This window comes from Anopheles nili, chromosome 3 (genome assembly GCF_943737925.1).
Source record: "Anopheles nili chromosome 3, idAnoNiliSN_F5_01, whole genome shotgun sequence".
Lineage (NCBI taxonomy): Eukaryota > Metazoa > Arthropoda > Insecta > Diptera > Culicidae > Anopheles > Anopheles nili.
Window position 1 is genome coordinate 33,599,056 of NC_071292.1, and position 18,543 is coordinate 33,617,598.

General features: G+C 49.9%; 1 protein-coding gene across 1 annotated transcript in view; it reads left to right on the forward strand.

The window, feature by feature from the left end:
- Window positions 1–8,042: 8,042 nt before the first annotated feature.
- The window catches only part of LOC128722618 (probable nuclear hormone receptor HR38), an 87,761-nt gene continuing 77,260 nt past the window's right edge, over window positions 8,043–18,543 (forward strand). Inside the window, exon 1 of the mRNA XM_053816292.1 lies at window positions 8,043–8,436. Coding sequence (XP_053672267.1) covers window positions 8,043–8,436 — 394 coding nt within the window. The remainder of the gene's footprint in view (window positions 8,437–18,543) is intronic.

Below are 18,543 nucleotides of genomic sequence, written 5' to 3' on the forward strand. Positions count from 1 at the left end.
ATTCTGACAAAATGGCTCTTGGTTGCCGGAATCGATCGATCGAGGTGCAACTGAACACCTTTAAGACCAACCGGCGTTGGTCGGCGACGTGTGGCAAACGGCCGTATCCGGGGTCGAACGTTTTTCGAGAAAAATACTACCATATGACGTCACACCAAGCCGAGAGAGAAAATCCAAGCAAGCTGTTCAGGTTCGTGGCACGATACATGTAGGAGTATGTTCTCTAGGGATATTAGTACCACCGACCAGGCAGCTCCATCGCATGTACAGCACAACGGATGCGCTACCAACACATGCACACGATTTGTACAAGATCTGTCGTCATGGGTGACGATGGGTGGGTGGAGGTGGCAGCACGTGTCGCAAACCCCTGCCAAAGGATCGGTCGGAAAAGCTCGAGCTCACGCACACCTAACGACCAGCGAAATCGTGCCCATCTCGCATCGGCAATCTCTATTATCCATGACGTCAGGACGGAAAAGAGACCATTACCGTGGCATTGCGATTGCTGTCTCGTTTACGCACGTGTAACGAGAAGTCGGACGGTAGAAAGTGAAGGCCAAGTGGGCAATGCAAGACAATCGATTACACCCGGTTAATGAGGTGTTTTCGCAAATGGCGGCGTTCTAGAAATTTTTTCTCACTCCTTTTATCCCCCAGGCTAGCACCCGGAATAAGTTTCCCCTAGCAAGCTGTAGAGCGGTTTTTAATTGCACTGAACTGCAATGTCTTGCCGGCTAATGATGTCCGCTCGGTGCACGTGGTTTCAGAGAGCACAATGCCCAGTTGGCACTCCGCGTGGACGATAGCCGTAATGGTAAAGTTTTTCCGAGTTTATCCGAAAGTTGCGCCCATGATTACGGAGTGCAAAGGAAACATGCTTCTAGAATGGGTTATGGTGATCGGTTACGTGCGATCGTCATTAAAATGGGCAACTTAAGAATCTCATTCCCAGTCATCCGAAGAGGTCGAGAGGTTGTTGTTTGTTTGGGCTAGACGGGTTTCACGAGTTGAGCCAATGGAGGCGCGTTTTTTGCGTTTGCGTTGCTTGAATAGGTTATGCCGTATTATGAACCAACGTGTGAAATGTGATGCTTTCGGGTGAAGCACAATTAGCTTATCTAATCATTAAATAACTTGTTAATCATGGTGAAAGAGGAAAGATGATACATCGTACATTATGATTTTGAAAAGGTGGTTTTCGAGAGAAGATTTTTAATCTCGTCGTTCTAAAACGATTTTGGGATTCTTAAACAATTGCTAAACTCACCTTCTAAGCATAGCTAGCAAGCTAAAAGTGACCAACACAAGCTGTAACGTCAGCAATCGCGTTCTAGGTGTGGTTGGTTGCACCACAAACGGCAAGGACTGCGATTAAACCGGTGCACGTTATGACTTAGGGCTTTTCATCATGCAACCGATGACCTTCGCGGTGGCCACGATGCAAATCTTATCGAGCGGTTCGGAGATCGTAAACCTTCTGCCACCATGCGGCCTGATTCGGAAGGTTCTTTTTTCCCTCCATCGAAGCAATGCGGATATGGGTGTGCATCTTTATGGCTCTGTATTTGCCACGAAACGACCCGCGAGGAGCGAAAAAAGGTACATACCTTTGTTTGCCGCCTATAAGTTTGAGGTTTATGTGAAAACAGAGCAAAATGTATGTACATTTTTGTTACAAAAAAATGCCATGAAGTACGTTTGTTTATGTTATTTCGGTTTGAGTACTTTAAAACAATCGAATTATTTTTATTCTACTTATTAAAAGCGATTGCTTATCATTGTTTAGAACAAAGCAATTGTTTAGAACTAGCAGGATGTAAGGTAGTCAAACAATTTCCACTGCTAATAACAGCATTCCGGCAGCCCCGGTTATGACATCACCGAACAAAACACATTTTATAATACATTGTCCACCCAACGATGCCTACGCACGGACGAACACCCCATTCAAATGAAGCACATCAGGATTCTTGGTCACACTTTTTTAAATCTTATGTCACAATAAGCAAACCGTGTAACTCTATATCCGCATTTCGCAGCACAAAACATTACCCAGGTGCTATAAATATCATCGGAGCTACATTTAGTCCGTTCAGCTTTTTTTTACCGACAGCCTGGAAGAAGGAGTCGCTGTTTCATTGCAAGGGTTTCATGAAGGGAAAAAAATAATAACAGCCACTGCAAAAATGCGTGTTTGGTAGGACAAACTTTGCCATCCCGTGAGCGAGCAGCCCATGCCGGCACGCTATGTGACGATGATGAAATAATTTTCGCAAACATCTTTCATAATCTGAGCCCGCGTTTGGGAGACTGGGCTGCGTTTGCACGTTTATGGCGCAATCGGAAGCTGGCCCGAGTGTTAAGTAATGTTGAACAATGACAAGAGCGGAAGTTTCTGTTAGGCTGGTATTGCCTCTTGTTGGGTTGTAGTTAACATATCATCATTATCTTCATTAAAATGTATACATTGTATGGAGTTTTACATAATTCCTAAATGAATGATCGAAACAGGAAATGTTTTGTAAATGTTCAATGAAGTATATTTGGTTTATTATCAAAAAAATAGAAGGATCATGATACATTTGATACCTGTTTTTGGACAAGTATTTCCCTGCGAGTAGTTCCAAAATAGATGCCTATGCCCGTCCCAGTACTACCATTTTACGCTGCATTTCGTGCTTATTTCCGACACGGACCTCATTTGCATCCGTTACGGAAAATGAATGAGAAAACCGTGTTCGACGCTATTCTGGCAATAGTAGCACGTCAAGAAATAGAAAACACGAGCCAACCACACCCATGCAGTGAAAAAGGATCTATCGAAGGGCTCCAAAATGGCCGGCACACACATCCTGAAAAACCACCACCGTTGTGGTGGGCATATTTTTAGCTCCACACTCGAGGGTGCAGCGCTACTTGACCACCTCACTTTAAAGCGATCGACCACCGAGTTCGCACGTCATTGACATGCCGCCGTTTTCCAGCCCCATTTGCTGACTCACGCGCACCTCGATACGATGCCTTTCGCAAGGCACATATGAACGGTTGCGGTTGCACGATACACTTCCGGATCGAGAAGGAAAGGGTTGTTTTGCGAGCGGTTCCGTCTGATGTCACTTCCCGAGCCACGGCCACGGTGGATGTGAAGTTGTAAACACCATCCATGCCACCACCGGTTCGAATAACAGCTTCTCCTGCAGTTGGAGCTTGGAGACTCCGAACTGTGTGCGTCATTGGTGGAAATTTTATTCCAATCATACCCCCCGGTAATGAGCCACCGATGCAATGCTCCACGGTTCGGGACAGCGAGTGTGTATAATTAGAACGGTTTTGCAGTTTCTCACCCTCGCACCATAATGCGCCACCGTTGGGACCGGAAAGTTTGTCTCAACTCGTAATGAATCGGTCTGGTGCGGTAAATAAGCGCGGATGGATAAATTTATGCTGAACGAGCATAACGGGCGTCGCTCGTGATTACGTCAGCGTCGGGCTCAATCGGATGCAACGCCATGCGTTGTTTGTTTAACCCCTGATCTGAGCACCTCGGAATGTAGGACATAATTATAGCGCAAGCCCACGGAAGCAATCCTGAAGCGTGCCTGAAACATAATGCTACAAAATGCTGGCAAACATAATGACAAGGTGGGGGTTGTTTTTTTTTTTTGGACGGAAATTATCAACCCTCACGCTCGAGCTGCGAAAGGCACCGGTTCTATTTCGGTGTTTGCGATGCTGCTCATGAAAACAAATCGTGTCAAATGTCACCGTGCACAGGCGAAAACTTCGGGATGAATGGAAAAACGTTTCTAGAACTACCGTACAAGTGCCGGGTGCGTCCGGTGGCGCTTATGCAATTTTCCTCGCACTGGCATGAGCAGAGCCGCTTAGTCGCGTGGTCAAACGCGAGCGCATTGGAACAGCCCGGCAAGTTCGCACACCAAAACACGTTCGTAATAAGGAACGGAATACGTTTTGGTTTGGGCGATGAACGGCGAGGCAGGATAATGATATAACACATCCTTGGTGGTTGGTGGACGCCATACGGGCATGCTGGTTTCGGTGAGAGGCACCGGAAAGGTGCACTATTTTCTTTTGGCCAGAATGGGGTGAGTTTTCCTTTCTGGAAATGCCAAATTTTGCATGTTCTACTGTAAAAATAAAGCTATGTAAATAGGCACATATTTCTTTGTGGTCAGTCAGGACTATTTCCAAGCCCCCAAAATTTGAATATGCCAATATTTCGACGATGTTCCTACCACGTACAATACACGGAAATGGTTCTTGTGGGGCCTTATTCGAGCTCCATGCTTGACCTACAATGTTGCAGAGTTAAGCACAAAAAAAAGCGCACCCTTTTATCGATCGATCCTGAAATCGTCACCGTTGCAGCGATGGTCAAGTTCAATGCAGCCGGTGGAATGAAACGAAAAGGATGGTATCCTCACGGTGTGTGTGTATGTGTGTGTGGAAAGGTATGGCACGAGGCGTCTGGAAGTGAAATCGATTTTTCCCTCAACCATCCCGGTCGGGGCCGATGCCGGGCTTCAGTGCGCATGTCCACCGGGCCGGGAAAAGTTATGAATGAATTCTGGCTCGCGCCAAACCCCGACCATCGTGGAGTGACACGTGAAACGCACAAACGCGCGTGTACACGCGCCCGCAGGCGATGGAAAACCCGAGCGACCCGGTCAGAAAGCTCGTACGATTTTTCACACGCCTTCCGTACCACCTTTTCGCTCTGCCCGGTCGTGACGTCATTGAAAAAATGCACCCCAAACCCACGCGGCATACGGTGCGTTCGCTCTATCACGCCTGTGGATGCTGGAACGTGAGCGAGCAAGCGAACATGCCGCATCCGTGACGTCACCGTTGACGAAGCGCGAGTGGCACGAGTGTGAGATGAGCGATACGTACAGCATCGGGCATAGTGAGAAGGAGCGTGCGCTAGCGTGAAGAGCCCGTAGTGAGAGAAAATTGTCCGCCTCAGTGGGTGGTGGGTGTGAACGGGTCGTAGGGTTAGGTGCAGGCGCAGGAGTTACCCGCGAAGGTCGTAGTCTGTGCGCGCGGTTCGTCAAATTCGCGCTTGCGGAAGGTTAGGTCCGTGGTGAGCTACATGCTAGTGAGCGAGTGAGATGAGAGCGTGAGATTGAGAGCGCGAGCTATCGTCCGTGAGATAGTGAGAGAGACTAGCTGTGGAGGTGAGTGAGGGCCTCGGGATTGATGACGACAGCCATCGAAGCCATCGCGTCTTGGTCAGCCGATTCCGCGCAACGTCTTGGGGGACCTTTTACCGTGTACGATATACTAGCGGGCGCTGGGACTGCGATATCTTCAGTCTCGTCGTAGGCACCGTATCGAGCAGTGTGTTGGAGAAGGTATCTCGCCGTTTGGTGCGATTTCGAACGCTAGCGTCCGTGCGTGCGTGCCCTGCTGTGAATGCGTGTGGGTTTTTGTGGTGTTTTACAATCGTAAGCGGTGATTTATGTTACGTGCCGGTTGATGTTTAGTAATTAGTCAACGGACGAGGACAGTGAGTGTTCGAAGACAGTTCGTTGGGTGTCAACGCTTGCTGTGATTGTAAAGTGATGTAAAATACAGCCCAAAACTTCGCGCGCGGACGAAAGAAAACCACCGACTCGCAGAATCCCGTGGATCAACCGGTTTTCGGGTGTTCTTTCCACCCGGGGTCACCTCAACCCCCCCCCCTCCGGGCCAGGACCCAAGCTTGAAAGTGAGAGTGAATCGGTCGTGAGCCTTCCCGTGGGCTGACTCGAAAGGCCGTTGGGACGCAAAAAACGGTGCAAAACGGAAGTGCGCCCTTGAGCACCGGGTTTCGGACAGGATTCGGGTCACCGGGACACAGCATCCCGTGGCCGAGAAAACAAAAAACGCCGGGCATTGAAAGCGAAAGTGAGCAAACATGTCGTACCGGCTATAGTGAGCTGCGGTGCGTTCCGGTGAGGGTGAAAGTGAACGAAATATATTTATCTCGTCCGGAGGCTGGAGTAAAAAAAAAATCCCCAAAGAACCGATAGCGCATCCGAGACAACCGGTCGTTCCTCTGGTTGGGTCCCACCGGCTCCCCGGCTGTTAAAGCTACACACCACGCACACACCAACACACCAAACACACACACAAACACACACGCGCGTGGACGTGAATACGATCGCGAAACCAAACCAGCCAGTCAGTGGCGAGTTTCCAGTGGTGGTGGAAGCACTTTTTCCCGCCCATCGCGTACGAACAAGCCACCAACGAGATAGCGAACACTCTCGCTCTCGCTTAAACGAACCCTTCCGCTAAAGCACCCAGCGATCGCGCGATCGTGTGGTAGTGAGATGCGCTCCTCTCAGGACAGATCGCTCTCGCAGGAGCATTCGCGAAAATGTGCGCGAGGATGAGCCTCGGTGTTGATGTCGCTTCGAGAGCACTTTCTCACCGTCGTAGGTGGAATGAGGATCGCGCGATCGCGAAATCAGAATCGCAACCCGTGCGCGCTCTCGATCGTGTGTGCCTTTATCAGTGTGCCTAGTGCATCCTGGCGAGTAAACGCGCATTTATCCTCTCGGCGTCGATCGACGTGATTGGTTTTGTCGAACTACAATTAGTGATGGTTTTTGCTGTTCTTTTATTCCTCACGTGTTGAAAGTGGTAGTCGCAGTTTACGGTTGGTGATCTATTGCGTGTGCAAATGAACTTTATCGAAGCGGAATCATAAAACAGAGACTTTTGATGGTGAGACAATTGCATCGAACATAATGTGCTCCAAAAACCTCGCCGAGTTCAAAACAAAAACCAATCGTGTACCCTCCGGTATATAGCCGCCTTGATTCCGGACGATAGGTAAACGTTAGTGAACTGGTGAAAGACTTCTTTTTTTTCATCTCGAAAAAAAAACACCTCCAAAAACCGCGCACAACGCGTTGAATGTATCGTGCCGTCCGAGCCCGAGATTGACCACCGACCAGAATTCGTCCCGATTCCGGCCGCGGTCAAGCCCAGTGTCACATTCGTGCTGGAGGAGGAACAAGAACAGCACCGGAGGGTCCGCGAACCTTCAGCAGGTTCGTTCAGATTTTGGGATCGCCGAGGCGCCTTTGCGATCGTGCTGCATTCGTCTTGTGCTTGCCTGAGAGCTTAGCTTTGGTGCTGAATGTGTTGGCTTTTGCTTTTGTCGAGAAGTCTTGCACGGAACAGTCGATGTGTCCCGTTCGTACACGGATCCTGCATGTTCTGCTGCGGTAGTTTCGCTTTCGATGTGTGATGCATTTATTATTGATTTTCTGTTCGTTGTTGCAGTAACTGGATGCAGCTGAATGCTTTTGCTAGCCAAAGCAAAAGACGTTGACAAAGCGCGGAGTAAAGAGCTAAAGACAAATGAATTGATTCCGTCCTCCCGTAGAACACCGTACATGTTACCGTATCCATATCCTCGCTTTCCAATGCATCCTTCTTTATCATATTTCTCTCTTTCGCTCGATGCTTAGTGTTTTTTGTTGTTGCCCTGTGTGTAGTATTAGTGTGTGACAATGTTTGCGTGTTAGTGTCCCGTTGTGTCCTGTTCCAGTGCCGCCTATCGGTTCGCGAACCAACGGCTTAGTTTCGTTTTGTTTTAGTTGAGTTATCCTAGCAAAACCCCTTGACCCAATGACCCATTCTCGTCTCACGTGTGTACACTGCCATGCGAGCGTTCGGATTTATAAAATCGCAACAAACATCCTTCCCGCTTGAAGTCGTTCGTTGATGCGTGTTCCATTGGTGTTCCAAAGTTTCGACAAACAATTCCCGTGTGAAACGCATCACAAATACCCACGATCGGGTGAGCGATCCTTGCGAATGCTCTTCTGTGATCTCTGCCCCGTGGATCGGAGTCCTTTAAGGGAGCAAAAACCCGGAGCCGAAGAACTGCTAGCTCAGCTGGCTGCTTATTTCCCCGGCGAAAGTTGAGCAATCGATCGAGTCAGGACATTCACACAAAAGCCCAACACAATTCGTCCTCTGCTCGTTCCGGTGGCCGGTTGCCGTGCAGGTGCGAGGACATGCGAACCCGGCTGGCTTCGCTGATTGTCGTGAAACAGGAGCCACTGTCGGCTACGTCACCACCGCCTCCCGGTGTCTCCACACCCACTTCCTGCTCCTTGTCCAGCTCATCCAGCTCGTCCGGTTCGTCCTCGTCTTCGTCCTCGTCGCCCCCGTCCAGCCTCTTTCGCTCATCGCTCGTCGTTGCGGATGGTGACGGGCTGCAGTGCTATGGCAGCTTTGGTCCCATTTCCGGCACGATCGGTGTGAGTAGTGGCCGTACTAGTGAGCCTACCGGGCCTCAGTTCTACTGCGAGCGCAATGGCCACGGTTCTGCCCCGAATGGTTTCGGGGGCGATTTAAACAACAATGATCAGCCCGGCAAGGAGTTTGAGTTTTTTGACGCGAAAAAGTGTATGTATTTTATCAGTTTTTTTTCTTTATTATTTTTATCTGTTTTGTATGTTTTTTTTTGTGTTACACGTTTTAACTTCTTTTTTATATAATCCTTATAAATTTTGTATGTTTTTATCAAACGTTGAGTAAAAAGTGTGTGTTAAATTAGCATTTTCGGCTGTTTTTGGTATTTTATTCAAATTGATGTTGTAATTATTGCATGATTTTCTAAATTTATGACATATATGTTATCAAACAGTTAAATGAGTTACAACAATTTATTCCACACTCTTTAGATTCTCAATGTTGACGTGCTTTCGTGCTTAAAACTCTGTTATTTTCTAAACTTCTAATTCTCGTGATAATCGTGTAGCATAACGGCGTGAAATTCGTGTAATAACGAGCACATGTTTTTCGTCGCTACCCACGTGTAAAAATACCAAATTTCGCTAGTCATTAGCTCCTGCTGGATTAATTCCGCTCATATTTGCACATCGCGCCGGACGATTTCGCGACCGCGTCAATCAGCCGGGAGTATCATGTTTGACTGCGTGTCCCTTGCAGGAAAACTTTCGCTCCTCCGCCACGGTGCCAGAACCACGGCGGAAAGAAACAACCTGTCAATTTGGCTTCCCGGTCGGTGTGCGCGCCCGCTGATGCGATCCAATTTGTTAGCGCACTCGTTGGCCTAGCCACCCGCAATTAATTACGCGAGCGAAGTGGAAATCTCCATCAGCTGAGCGCCGGTTTGCGGGAATGCGTGTCAGCATGAAGGGTTGATTTTCCGCGTGGGAGCTGTGCGGGATTTTTGGAGCTTGTCTCCATCACACGCACCCAGCGATTTTGGGCGTGGCAGGCGCATGTCATCGGCTAATTTGACCGGTGGACGCCAACTGCGCCAGAACTCATGTCAACCTTCGCTCAAAAAACCCCTGGCGAAGTTGCTCGTCCGTAGACGGCTGAGTGCGTTGCATTTATTTCGTTACATGCCTTTTTTGCTCTCTCTCTCTCTCTCCTTCACGCACTCGGCGGAATTTAATCATCACTCGCAGAAAGGAAAGGGACGATCGTGACCGGTTGGCACGAATTTAGAACCCCGGAAGTTCGCTCAACTTCTCAAGCGCCAGTGGGCTACGTTACACCCGGACGAAGGCGATTCCAATGCGACCTGCTCGGGAGATGGGCCAATTTGATCGATGCGATGTGGCCAGCTTCCGAGCTAATTAGCCGAGATTGGTTGTGGGGGGAAAAAAAGACAGGGCCACCATGCGGAATCTGCTGGCAGAATTGCATCAATCGACCATGTCCCCGTGGCCACATGAGGTCTCACAAAAATAAACTAAAACCACGGCTGGGTCGATGATAAAATCCAACCTGCCTTCGTGAGAAGAATCACACCCAGCGAAAAGTATCACGACGCGCAAATATCACCCATTGCGCAATTGCCCCACAACCGCCATTAACCTTACGCGATTATTAATTAAACTCCTGTATCAACCCACGGCCACCCAAGCCACCAAACGATCATTAAAGACGCATCGCGGCCGGACAATAAATAAACCATAGATCTTGGAGCAGGACCCAAATATCACCCGGTCAGCGAAAAATAGTCTCCCCCCTGAATCGAAAGTGCAACCTTATCCATCCTTGGACCGAGCGCGAAATGCCCCGCCACTACAATCGGCCATTTTTCGTATGCGTGTGAGTGTGTGTGTGGCCACCCAGCCCGACGTCCTAGCGCGTGTGACATTTTTACCTCCCAAAAAACACTAACTGACAGCACCGAACCGTGGTGAAGAATCGACCACGCGGCGTGCGCGTCCTCGTGACTGCAGGCACGCGCGTGCGTTCCCGATCAACACTGTCAGCAGATGCATTATTAAGCTATTTGCTCTTTCGATACCGAATCTAAATCATCAGCGCCGAAATATCAAACAGCGTGCGCCACGTTCGAAAGGGGGAAGCAAAAAAAAATAAAGAAAAAAGAAGCGAAAAGCGGGCGCCCAAAAGTCAAGTGGTCCCCATGCCCGACAAACCTGCCGAGTGATGGCGTCAACCGAAAGGGAACTTCGATCCGTGCGGCATTCTTGGAGGTCTCCAAGCGAATTCCTGGCGCCCTGAAAGATCGCCTCGATGAATCGGTCGACGTGAACGAGTGCTTCTTTCCCCTGATTTCGGCGCCACGTATTCGGGGGTCTTTTTCAGGGCTGCACCCGTCGAAGGGTTGAAAGGGAATTTAAGCGCCACCGCGGTGGCGACTCCCGAAACCCGGTGTCATAAATGTCCACCGTGGAACCTCCGCGGAACTAATTGCACCACGAGTGATGTCGCCAGCGGCGCCAGCAGCGACACCGTTTGCTACGGGCATCGGTGGATTTTCGATTGCCAAACACGGTCTGGCATGTGCGTGCATGATCACGAATGGACGAATGGACGAATGGACGAATGGACGCACGCACGCACGTTTAATTGATGTGCAAAGCTGCAAAACGCGACCGGCCTGCCACAAGACCGACCTGCTCGCTAATCCACGGTGCCACTAATTATTGCCATTAATGTCATCGGAACAATCAACGCACCCGTGTTAACATCGGGCGCCGATCGGGACTCCCAAAACGAGCTGGCCTTTAGCTGGCAAGCGCGTGTGGCGCTTGATTGGCGCTAATGGCCGCCAAGGGAAAAGGTTGTTGCGATCTTTCCCGAGAGCGGGGTTGGGTTTGGGTGGAAAATTATGACCGCGACTGGGATCGTTTGACGCGTGCAATTATTTATCCCTCGTGTGCACAGGCGTGTCCTGTGACGCTCGTCGAGGACGTTCGATCGGGCAGGGCTGGCGCCAGTCGGGAGCGTTTTGATCCTATTATTAAGGGGATTACAGCTGCGGATTCAAACGGATCAACTGCATAGGTGATCGTCAAACGGTTCCTTATCACTTGATGATGTCCTTCACCGTGCGATCGTGCTGCATGGCACGTGCAAAGAAAATCCCCCTATCAGAGAGGCCGTTGAACCCTTTGAACGGTTCTCGACGGTCTTGATAGCATGATTTTTCGGCGGTTCTATTAAAACCGGCTCTTTCTATTATTACCACACCCAACAGGCGCTGCATCTAACGACTGTAAGCGCATCGGTTGCGCTGCGTGAACCGTGCAATATAGCACTGCCACCACCGTCACGGCAAGCCACCAAAAACTCCACTCCGAATGGCAACCCAGGAGGTTCGGGTTTTCCCGTGAAAAAGGGCCATGCCGGGGCATGCGATTTCCTCCGGGTGCGATCGAGTGCGTGAGTGTGTGTGTATAGCTGCAATGTGTGCGCACTCCGGCCCTGCAACCCGCAGGTCACTTCCGACGTTGTCGCCGAGCCCCAGGGCGATGATGCCGTGCGTACTTTCGCATCATGCCGCTGGTGTTGCTGCCGTTTGGTGCATGTGCAACAAGCGACCGGTGCAAGCGATACCGCCGCGCAAACAACAACAAATGCCCACTTATTTATATCAAAGTATCATAAATCTTTGCACTTACATACTTGTTTCCCCACCAGGGAGGTTGCGATCGCGCCATTGCGCGTTGTTAGTGCCGTTCTTCTGGCGTCGTGTTCGCCGGCTGCTAAGTTTGCTGTTTGTTTTTCCCGCACCGTGATGGGGAGTGGTTTTTTCCCCCCTTTTTCTTTTCGCGACTTCAAAATCTCTCCCAGTCGCTGGCTGTTTTTTTTTTGTTGTTGTTGCTTTCTTCTTGCTGGCTTTCCTTCGCTTCCCGCCGCGTTTGCTAGTTATGTTTTATTTTATGTCCAACGTGCGTTTATTTGTTTTCTGCCCCTTTTTCGCCTGCTACTAGCCGGCTTTATCGTGCCGCTTTGTCAGGGTGACGTGGTTGGGGGTTGTTTTTTTGTTTCTCTCTCTTTTTTGCGATCGCCTCAGGCTTTTTCACGCGGTAATTTTCACCTCGCGGTTTTTTTGCGAGATGCATCGAGGCTTTGACGTTTCGAGTGCTCCACGAGACTCCAGGACTCAGGACGGCGCAATCAGGTTCGATACATCTCGCAAGCTCGCACGGACCTGCAACGAGGTGTCGTATGGTTTTGCGAAGACGGTGCATCCGGTGGCGTCGTAGGGCAACGAAAAACACGCTAACATCAGGTTGAGCATGGGTTGTGACCGAGGGGTTGTAAAGCATGACCACAACGGGTTCAATCCACCCGATGCAACGATCAGCTGGGTCTCGATCCGCTAACAATGTACACTGATGGTTGATAATTAGTGGACTGGGTTTTTTTTCTGTTTTATTTTACATGGAAGGAGCTTGTTTTAATGTATAAAAACCACCTCTCGGATCCCAGCAATGCTTTGGATGAGTTTATTACATTTATTGCAAATTTTCTGAGATTTTCTTCCTTCAGATGCATTTACGATCACATGGGACAGTTGCTTTGAACTAAATTCATTGCATTGCACTGCAGTCGAATTTCTCTTCGTGACAGAAAACATGCTCCCAGATTCCATGAATTCTTGCACTCACCGATCGGTCGGAATTCCGTCTAAATTTAATAACCAATTCCCTCGTGCCGACTTCACCCAGCAAATGGCGCATTTTTTGGAATCTCGTCAAGATGCCAATGATTCTGTTGCCAAAACGATCGGCTTCTTCTTTTTCAGCTGATCAGCCGCAACCGGTTCGAATCGATCACGAACTGATTTGTCGCGATTGATTTGGGACGATGATGACGGTGCGTTTAAGTCGCCCGCGCGCGAGATCGCTATCGTGGCTTGATTTATGTTTGGTTGGTTAATTTATTTTTCTTACTTTGATCTTTCTCTAGCAAATATGCAAGCAAGAATCGACCTTGTGAGGCTCGCGTTAAATGAACGATCGTATGACTGATCACTGATCGCGAGAATTCCTTTGCTGGTTGATGACTGCATCAGAGAAAAGCCCCCGAAACACTCTTAGCTCTAATGGCTGTTTCATATTGATGTCGTTAAAATCGTATCACTTGTGTATGACGAATGCACGCGCTGCTCAGATCAGATTGATTAGATCGCACACGCAACACGTTCACCACCGTTCGCAAACACACCACGACGCCATCCTAAAAGAGTTGCTCCAACATTCCGAACCTCATCGTTGGGTTTTGTCTTCTGTCTTTCCCGACATGACAGCTCGCTTAGCCAAACCGCCGAGCACGCCGGCACACGATGATACATTTTATTCCAACCTCTCTCAGCGTAGGGATTCCTTTGTCGTCAGGCATAAGAAGGGTGTGCACAGTGGGCCACAGAATGGGATCGCGGGTAGGTGCAAATTTTCGCACTTCACGCGCTCGAGCGCCGGCCCGTGCCGCCAGGGTGCGACACACTCTGTCGCCTCGTGCGACGGTGCGCACCATATTTTCGTGAATGTGGCTAATTGTGCGCGTGTTTTCCATCGCCCAGGCGTGCTCCCGCCGAACGAAACGAAAACGGATCGCTTTCCCGGTGATAATGCGCCGCACATTCGTCAATGGTCGGGTGCGTACCTTTTTGGTTTTTTTTTTGGGGTTTTTTGATGGCACTGAACGATCAAATGATTATTGCGGCACCTTTCGAGCGCTTCACTCTCGCTGCCATGCCGGCACTAGTTTGTATCACAAAGCATCCGATCGCGCGAACGCCGGTTCAGCAATGCGGCAGTGCGACTGTGATTTAATTGCCTTCGTGCGTGCGTGCTCGAGTTCGCGTTGCCGTGCGAAAAACTTGTCATAACTTTTCCACCCCAAACGGCCCGTGCCGGAATAGGCCGTACCGGGCCGTGGAGGAAATATTTGTCCCACCGTGATTATGACGATGATGACTATGCGTTTGCGGATCGCATCTTGCCCGTGCCCGGCCGTTCGGTTGGTGTTGCAGCGAAGCGAACGAGAAGGAAATGGGCCACGTCCTGCGTCGTTGCGGGCTCGAATCTTTGCTCCGGAGCGCTCGGCATAATGATGATAAAATGTGAATAGAATGTATTCGATGTGGGCAAATCGCGGCGTTCGTATGGCTCATTAGGACTCGCTGCGAGATCCCCTCGTTTTTCGGTGGCCCTCTTGGTGTCCTTCACAGGGATACCCGACGGGAACGTCGGCGGTGAACCGGCGAAATCAGCGTCTAAGCAGCGCGCAACACGCGTGACAGGTGGTTTTTCGGGCTGGCCTGGGTGCCAGCATGGAAAAGTACGGCTTATTATTTTTAATCACGTCCCCGACGGCTCATTTCGGGCTGCACGCCGATTGGCGATGCACACGCAGGCTGTGGAGCTGACGATTTGCCCCTCGAAACCGGGCGGTTTAAAAATAGGTGCATTAGGAAGTGGATGCAATCGTGGTGGCTGGGTGCGGATTAAAATCCGTTCTGCCGCTGGGCTCGAAGGGGAGCAAACGCAACAAACAAACAAAAAAATACATGCCGCCAGCCCAAAAAAGGCAAACGACCGAACAGCCTGTCCTTCGCGATGCATGCTGTGCAGTTTCGTTGCCGTTTCGTTGTTAATCATTTTGTGTCCTGCGTTTTGCCATAATCCGGTTCTTTCCATCCGGCCACGGGTGATTGCAATGACTACCGCACTAACCCATCCACCCGAGATCGATCATAAAAAACAATAACCGCCGGCCAAAACCAGAATGGCGAAAAAAAAATCTTGATTAATTACTAGCGAAAGATATAATTAGACCACAGACGGTTTTGATCGTATCATGATCGAGGGATAAAGCAAAACGCTGCTAAGCTGCTGATCAACACTGCTGATGATGGGAAGAAGTGCGATTGATTTCCACACTGTTAATACCATGTGCATGTTGATTGGGTGGTGCTTTTGGTGGCAGCCAGCTGCAACTGCACTCCTGCACGACAAACAACCTGGAGCAAATGTTGATCGATCGGGCGCTTTTTTGCCAGTTTGGCATTTACTCGAAAAAAGAATCAACTCCCGTGATTGCCTCAAGGTCGATAAGATTATATGCGATGGTTTTTGGCGGTGATTAGGTACAAGACTACGTTTTGTACTTGTAAGAGATTTGGTGCTATTTTTTTTTTATCTACATAATGCGAACGACCGTGAGCCGGTCTTATGCTAAAAAAGGACTGTAATCAACCTGCAATCGACGATCGGCGACGGAATGGATGGTTTATGTCGGAACGCATAATTCAGATCAAATTTCTAATGAGACATTTTTCACATTCAGCAAACCAGAGCACACCGGCCTGAACTGACTGAATGGAGGCGCATGGTGGCAACAGTCGCCCTCGGTGGAAGGTTCATTCACGATCGTTTTGCAAAACGAACCGCGGGAAGGTGCAAAAATCCAGAACCACTTAAGCGGCGACAAGCAGAACGGCGGAACGGCGTGCCAACCACCAGACCGTTTCGCAATCGCGCGATCGTTAGTGCGGGGAACCGTCGTTCGTCTAGGAAAATCCAGCAGACGCATGAATTAAAAACCCCGCTAGCCCGGGAAACTCGCCTCAGTCTCGCCCGCAAGACAGCGCTTGTCATAAATAAATCTCACCCCTCGGCATCTCGATCGGTCGGTGGTGCTTTTGGCTTTTTCACCATGCCACACATCGCGCGTTGGGCGGGCCGAGAAAATCGCGAATCGAATTCCGGCCGAATCTCGCTGGCCGGCTGTCGAATGCAACAACCGCCCCGTCGATGGTCGAAACCTCGCGCAGGGAACATGATCATTTACAAATTGATCTAAATGGCGCGAAACCGTCGCGAAAACTGCTGCAACTGCTGCAGCAATCCCAGAGCATCGGCTAGACTTGCGCCAGACGGGCAGTTATAGCGCGCTGGCAGCACGCAGCAGACGCTGGAATGCGATGTCACCGTACCGGGGTGGTTTGGGGGTTTTGCGTCGACGGGAAATATGATTGAAAGTGGCAGTGAAATGGTTGTTTATCTTGTCGGGAGCTAAACCAGCAGACCAGCAGGCAGACGGCGTCGGTCGTGACGAGGATGGGGACTAGGTGTTGCGTTCTTCCCATTAGATTAATTAAACTAATTTAATTCTAAGCCCCACCGAGCGGATCGGCACACTTCCGGCAGCGGTCGTCATCTCGGGCATCCCGTGGGGCCAACGAATATGTGCCATGTGCTGCATTCGATGACGCATCGGTATGCATAATTTAATTTTCGCTTTCTCTCGCGCCCTACGTTTCGCGGTGGGAAAATTGCACGCGAGACCGTTGGACGGCAGCACTCGACGGAGGAAAATTATTTTTACACATTGTTTTGCGGCTCGCGGGCCTGCATTTGCTGTCATAATGAATGTGGTGCGGGGATTTTTTTCCGTTAAAAAAAATGCGCTTGTACATTTTGCGACCCGAATTGGAGCTTATTTTCTATTAATATCGCGCGATGTGTCGAATTAAAGCCATTACCGGGAAGGGAACTAACACGTACTTGTGCCCAAACCACCCCAAAACCGCAATCGAGCGAAGTGAATCCATTTCTCGCACAAAGCGGAAGCCTATTTTTCATTCCCTACTCGCTAGAACCATGAGTGGGCCCGTTTCAGCGCGCGCGCGCGCAGGTGCATGGAACGGAGTGCATAAAAATAGGGTGTTTTTCGCCCCACCGATCCCGGTAATGCACCGCGCCACCATATGCATGTATCGCGTCATCAGCCGACCGAATGTGTGTGTGTGGACGCAAGAGACACAGATGAGCAAGAACAGAAAAAGCTTTCCCGAATGTGCGACAAATGCATCGCGTTCTAACCCCCTTTGCCGGAATGAAGGAACACCACGGAGGCACATTCTCGGGAAAAGCATGCGCTTTTTCCACACACGAGCGAAAATTCGACGCGAGTGTTCGTTGTGGGGTGTATTTATAAATGAATTTTCCACTTGCCGTTTTAAACCGCTCTCACTTCCACTGGATCGGGCCCCCGGCGTATGAGTTTGCCACTCGCGTTCGTCATTGCGATCCGTGACGTCATTGTCGGACGAACCCTTTTTTACAGATGACCGGAACGGCGTAAGTAGCGCAAGCTGGTGGAACGTTTATTTGTTGCTCGTATCGGTGCCGTATTTTGCATTTTCACGGTCACCGGAGGGAAAAACGCCGTCCGGTACTCGGTAGTGTGGCTCGAAAGGCTTCATATGCGAGTGTGCTTCCGGGTCTGCCTTGCCAGCAGACTGGTTTATATCCTTGGATGGATAGAAAAATAGAACTGCGCCAGTGAAGGAGCGATTGTTGACGAGCCCCCTTTTCCTAGGCCTGCGGAAAGCATGGAAATAGCAACAATGTACTGTGTAAGGGTGTCCGTTTTCCTTGGCGAATGGATCGAAGGAAACAGTAGAGCCACGTGCTGATTGATAGGGAGGATAATCGTACGTGAAATGGTGGCTTGTTTCCAATTTCCTTGCCGTGGAAAGTCTGAAACATTCCATTCCCGGGGTGTATTCCGGGTGTTCTAAGCGAGTGTACTTTTTTGTTTTTTAAATTTAACACCATACAGAGAAAGTCGATTAGTGTGCCTCGATGCACCTGCCGATAATCGAGCGCAGTAATGCTGAAGTCATTACGGCAAGCTAACATCTCAACCGAAGCTGAAAACTTTTGCCCATTACCTTGAGCGCTGGTACATTCCCGAGCCGGTTCAGGAGAGATTTATGACGCCGTCGATGGCGTGTTGCGAGTTTTTGCCCGCTCGCGAGCCGCTGATGACCTTGTCCTTACGAGGCCGGGCAAAGTTTTGTTTAGCCGTAAAAAATCGATCGTAAGGACTCGAACAGACTCTCTGGGTTTCGGTGGGAACGACGGCACAGCCGGACACGCCAAAAAGAACACAAGCCTTTTGCGCTATTCCGCTATATTCGTGAGGTGCATTTTCAGGAAGCGCTGCTGCTCCTTTACGTATGCGTGCTAGCGGGAAATTAATGTACACCGGTACCAGAGAAAACCCGTCAGCAAGAGGACGTTTTCCTCGGGTTGGCGCCAAACCTCTTACGCCCGAAAACCACCCGCACTCGGGTGCATCCGTGGAACGCTCTCAAGCGCACGCATTAAAGGTTGGTTGTGCCCAAATCGTGTGTGAAATTGTGAACCCGATTGTTCCCGTCTTCACATGGAAATGAAGGGCTACTCGCGCGCACCCCATTTC